This window comes from Alosa pseudoharengus, unplaced genomic scaffold (assembly GCF_046254945.1).
Source record: "Alosa pseudoharengus isolate Yale_2024_CS ecotype anadromous, Long Island Sound unplaced genomic scaffold, YU_APseudo_1.1 YU_APseudo_1.1_scf_9, whole genome shotgun sequence".
Classification (NCBI taxonomy): Eukaryota; Metazoa; Chordata; class Actinopteri; order Clupeiformes; family Clupeidae; genus Alosa; species Alosa pseudoharengus.
This window is the reverse complement of record NW_027468881.1, coordinates 37,488,864-37,493,863: the sequence shown is the minus strand read 5'-3', so window position 1 is coordinate 37,493,863 and position 5,000 is coordinate 37,488,864. Positions and strand designations below refer to the sequence as shown.

Here is a 5,000-nt window from a genome sequence, read left to right as displayed (position 1 = left end):
TGGGCACCAACAAATACCAAAACTCTCCAGTACCAATGTTTATGTGCTGATTTGCAGCAAGCATTTCACAAATGTTTATTCTCACTGTTTTCTCCTGTCTCTCTTAGGGTCGACCGCTCTCCTTTAAGACATTTCTCATATGGGTCCTAATAAGTATTTATCAAGGTGAGTCAAGCCATGAGTTCTAAAAGGTGTTTTTTTATGTTCTCTGGCCTCTGGCTAGTGGTCTTTTAATGCTCTATTTCATCACATTAATAAATTAATACACTACAGAACTTTACCAGGTTAGTCAAAACACATGTTTTGGAACATTTTCCAACCGTTACAATGAAAAAGACTTAAAGACTTGTTGTGGCTGTGGCTGTGACAAACATGCACACATTGCCCACGCATCTCGATACGTCTCTTTGTGTTGGGGGCTGAATCATTGCCCACGCATCTCGATACGTCTCTTTGCCCAAATTGCCCACGCATCTCGATACGTCTCTTTGTGTTGGGGGCTGAATCAGCAGACACAACCTGAGGTGCTTTTCCAGCAGAGCCCTTTGTCTGGCTTGTCGTCTGAGGGCGTGGTCAACCCGTCCCTACCTGCACCTCGCAGCCTCTGCCAGAGGATTCCGGTCTCATCTGGATCCTCAATGCACCGGGGTGGTCATGCATCCCCGCACCTTCCAGCAGAGTATCCCTCTTTTGTACTGCTCAGCGCGGATGCCTTTTGCGTGTGCGGAGCGTGCGCTATTTTCCTAAGAGGCCGTGCGTGGTCTCCGTGTGTGGGGCTGCTTAAGCAGCAGGAGAGGCGTCACGACGTGGCGTGTGGCGTGGGGGGCCCAGTGGTGCTGACGGGGACGGCCGACCAGCCTTGCTCACGCTCACGCTCGCACTCCGGCTTCACGTGGCTGCTATTAATTACGCCGCTCAATCACAGGAAGCGGCTCTTCACAGGCCAGCGCAGGGGTCACGACAACACGGCAACCAGAGGAAGCGCTGGAGAAAACATGGAAAAAGGGTCCAAGAGATGGAAAAGCTGCGCTGCGCTGCGCTGCGCTCCTCCTCTTCCTGACACTTGAAACCATGGCCACCATAGAGGGTTAGGGTCTGAATTATAAAGGCTGTAAGCAGGTACCCAAGACTGGAAAGCAAAGTGTGCAACTTTTACCCCTAATCCTGAGGGACTTCCGTAAATATCACTTGTCAGATTCAGTCCATTCAGATAGTGACTCTGCTGTATGTTAGGAAACAGGGAGACTGTGGACCTCACCTGCCTTAGATTAGCCATCACTACAGATATTCAAATCCTGATTACGCTGGTTTTCCACTCTGCTGGTTTTGAGTGGAAGAAAAGATGTGGATCTGGTCTGGTCTGGTCTGGTTGGGGCTCAATATAGTATCTATCTATCTATCTCTCTCTCTCTCTCTCTCTCTCTCTCTCTCTCTCTCTCTCTCTCTATCTATCTCTCTCTCTCTATCTATCTCTATCTATCTATCTCTCTCTATATATCTATCTATCTATCTATCTATCTCTCTCTATATATATATCTATCTATCTCTATCTATCTCTATCTATCTATCTGACTGCCTTGTGTGTGTGTTTGTTTGTCCTGCAGGGAGCATCATAATGTATGTGTGTGTGTGTGTGTGTGTGTCCTGCAGGGAGCATCATAATGTATGTGTGTGTGTGTTTGTCCTGCAGGGAGCATTATAATGTATGTGTGTGTGTGTGTGTGTGTGTGTGTGTGTGTGTGTGTGTTTGTGTGAGCATCATAATGTATGTGTGTGTGTTTGTGTGAGCATCATAATGTATGTGTGTGTGTGTGTGTGTGTCCTGCAGGGAGCATTATAATGTATGGCGCGCTGCTGCTCTTCGAGTCGGAGTTCGTGCACATCGTGGCCATCTCGTTCACAGCGCTGATCCTGACCGAGCTCCTGATGGTGGCGCTGACCGTTCAGACGTGGCACTGGCTCATGATCGTGGCCGAGCTGCTCAGCCTGGCCTGCTACATCGCCTCACTCGTCTTCCTGCACGAGTTCATTGGTAAGCACGCACACACTCACACACACACGCACATACACACACACACACACACACACACACTCACACACACTCACACACACACACACACACACTTACACACTCACATGCACACAAACACACTCACATACTCACACACACACTGTCTCATAATTGAGTCAGTGTTGAGAAATGTAGATTTGTTCTTGGGCCTTTTTACAGCTCAGCTATTCCATTTCTGTTCACATCAATATTAGATTAGATTCAACTTTATTGTCATTATTGTGAGTTCAACCCCAGGCAGAGTATGAAGTCTGTGGTCGGGTTTCCAACCATTGTGGTGGCTAAAACTGACCCGGCCTAATCCAGTCCAGAAGACCGCGTTCTCTTGTAGGTCAGGTCACCAAGCCACTAATTCACCATTACACTAGCTTGGTGTGTATTGGTATGCTAGCTTTAGCATGTGTTTAGCTACCAGACCATCTAGACCATTCCCCTCCAGAGTTAAGCTGGAGATGTGACCACATAGTGTGATTACATAGCAGCCTGTTTCCCAGTGCGTTTGATCAGAGCACGTTCTTCATTAGAAGTGTCTGTAGGCTGTATCCTGGCATTTCAGAATGGGCTGTGTGGTGACCCAGTGAACACATGGCAGAGTAGAGTGCTGTTGCCGTTATTAAACTCCCACCCCAGGCCCACCCCAGCCCCGTTCTGATGGCCACTGATGGATTGGTGTGTGTCGGCTGTGTCCCCTGTCAGGTGAAACCCCTCACCACACGTCAGAGCTTAGACTGGCTCCCCCTTGGGTCAGTCCTCTGTCGGTGGCTGGAATCTGCCACTTCCAAGGTCAAGGGTGAGCAAGTGTGACCGGGTCCGCAAGCTCTCACACACACACTGACGCACGTCACCCTGTAGCAGTCTGGACTCTGCAGGGGGAAATGCCAGACCCACACACTCACTTCCTGCCGATGCAAACCCTGTTCCACCAAGGTCCCACTGTTTATCTCTCAACCCCCTCCTCCTCCTCTCACTCTTTCACTCTCTCTGTCTCTCTCTCTCTGCCTCTCACTCACACACTTAGATTAGGGGAAGCCATGTTAACCTGTCACATGCCTGCAGACCAGGAAGCCTGAACCCTGCAACTGGTTTACTTGCACAAGTGTTGAATTATGACCCTTACTTGGTACCCTTTACTTTCACAAATCCCTAATAGGAGGCTAGCCAAGCAAGCCAAGAGTGATTCATGATATGAGACACAATCTCTGAGCTGAACCCAATTAGAAGTAGTCCCAAACTACAACAAAAGTCCCACCCACCAACAACACAAAAGCATGTGATGCTCAAACCCATAATCCCCTGGAGCTATTCAGCTTTTAGTGATTTACTCTGGAGCGTTGTGGAGGATGAGCTGAGCGTTGTGGAGGATGAAGGATGAGCTGAGCGTTGTGGAGGATGAGCTGAGCGTTGTGGAGGATGAAGGATGAGCTGAGCGTTGTGGAGGATGAGCTGAGCGTTGTGGAGGATGAAGGATGAGCTGAGCGTTGTGGAGGATGAGCTGAGCGTTGTGGAGGATGAGCTGAGCGTTGTGGAGGATGAGCTGAGACACCTGCTGGTGGTGGAGCTGGTGCTGTTTCCTGTGGAGGCGTGTGGAGCCCGTGCTGAGAGAGACGTGCTGTCCTGCGCTGAGGTCAGCGGACGCCATGACCAGCCGTCTAGAGGACGGGGCTGTGGGGAGAGCAGCTTGGGCCCCCACGCTTAACGTGCGTGTGTGATGTGTGGAGAAAACTGTCCAGTCAGTGTCTGTGGTTAAACGCACCTACCCCCACACACAGATGCATATAAGCTCCTCGTAAAACGTAATAAAAGAGCAGGTTTGGGAAGCATGAGTGGGCCAGCGACTGACGCGACTTTCCATAACCCGGCGTTTTAAGCTAAATACGGCTGTTCCCGGCGCTTATTTTAGCTGCTCCAGTTCGAGCTCCTTTCTTGGCCCCTCTGCATTCCGACCTGACTGTGGTCGATGGCTACTAGACTGTGGGCAGCTCCAGTGTTTACTCACCCAGTGGACAGAAACAGACCCCTTTCTTGGCCTGCATTGTGTGGAACGTGGGGTGGTGGAGTGGCAGTGTGGAGTGCTGCTCCTTGGCCTCAGATGTTCTCCCATGGCCCGGCTCTATAGTACGTATAGTAGGAGAGAGGCCGCACTATGCATATATATTTACACATTATTGTGCAAATAAAAGTATATATGCATAGTGCAGCCTCTCTCCTACTTTACGTATTCGAACTATCCAGGCCAGCACTCTTCAAGTTTAAAAGTATACACATTGAGTGAAGCCTGCTCCTATCTCCACCGGCTCTATAGTACCAGCCAGCAGGACATGTTCTCCCATGGCCCGGGTCTATAGTACCAGCCAGCAGGTCAGATGTTCTCCCATGGCCCAGCTCTATAGTACCAGATGTTCTCCCATGGCCCGGCTCTATAGTACCAGATGTTCTCCCATGGCCTGGCTCTATAGTACCAGATGTTCTCCCATGGCCCGGCTCTATAGTACCAGTCAGATGTTCTCCCATGGCCCGGCTCTATAGTACCAGCCAGCAGGACAGATGTTCTCCCATGGCCCGGCTCTATAGTACCAGCGGGACAGATGTTCTCCCATGGCCCGACTCTATAGTACCAGATGTTCTCCCATGGCCCGGCTCTATAGTACCAGCGGGACAGATGTTCTCCCATGGCCCGGCTCTATAGTACCAGATGTTCTCCCATGGCCCGGCTCTATAGTACCAGTCAGCAGGACTGGCCTAGCCTGATTAAAACCAGACTCATTCACTTTGGATTGAATTCTCCCATGTGCCTAAGGGTGCGTAAGTAAAAAAAAAACGAAGCGCTTCTCAGCCTGTGCGAATTCTCCCCTTCACAAGTGTGTCATTTACGCGCCATGAAGCCAGTTACGCGCTCCCTAGGGCTGTATTACGGTCGAGCGCCACTACA

The 5,000-nt window shown here is 50.3% G+C and overlaps 1 protein-coding gene across 2 annotated transcripts in view; it reads left to right on the top strand.

Annotated features, from left to right (window-relative positions):
• Positions 1-5,000, top strand: part of atp9a (ATPase phospholipid transporting 9A) — a 56,843-nt gene that overhangs the window by 48,635 nt on the left and 3,208 nt on the right. Inside the window, exons 26-27 of one of the 2 annotated variants that reach the window (XM_076276413.1) lie at positions 108-165; positions 1,829-2,032. In XM_076276413.1, coding sequence (XP_076132528.1) covers positions 108-165; positions 1,829-2,032 — 262 coding nt within the window. Of the gene's footprint in view, positions 1-107; positions 166-1,690; positions 1,771-1,828; positions 2,033-5,000 lie in introns of those variants that run through there. The other variant, XM_076276414.1, reaches the window with a different exon arrangement.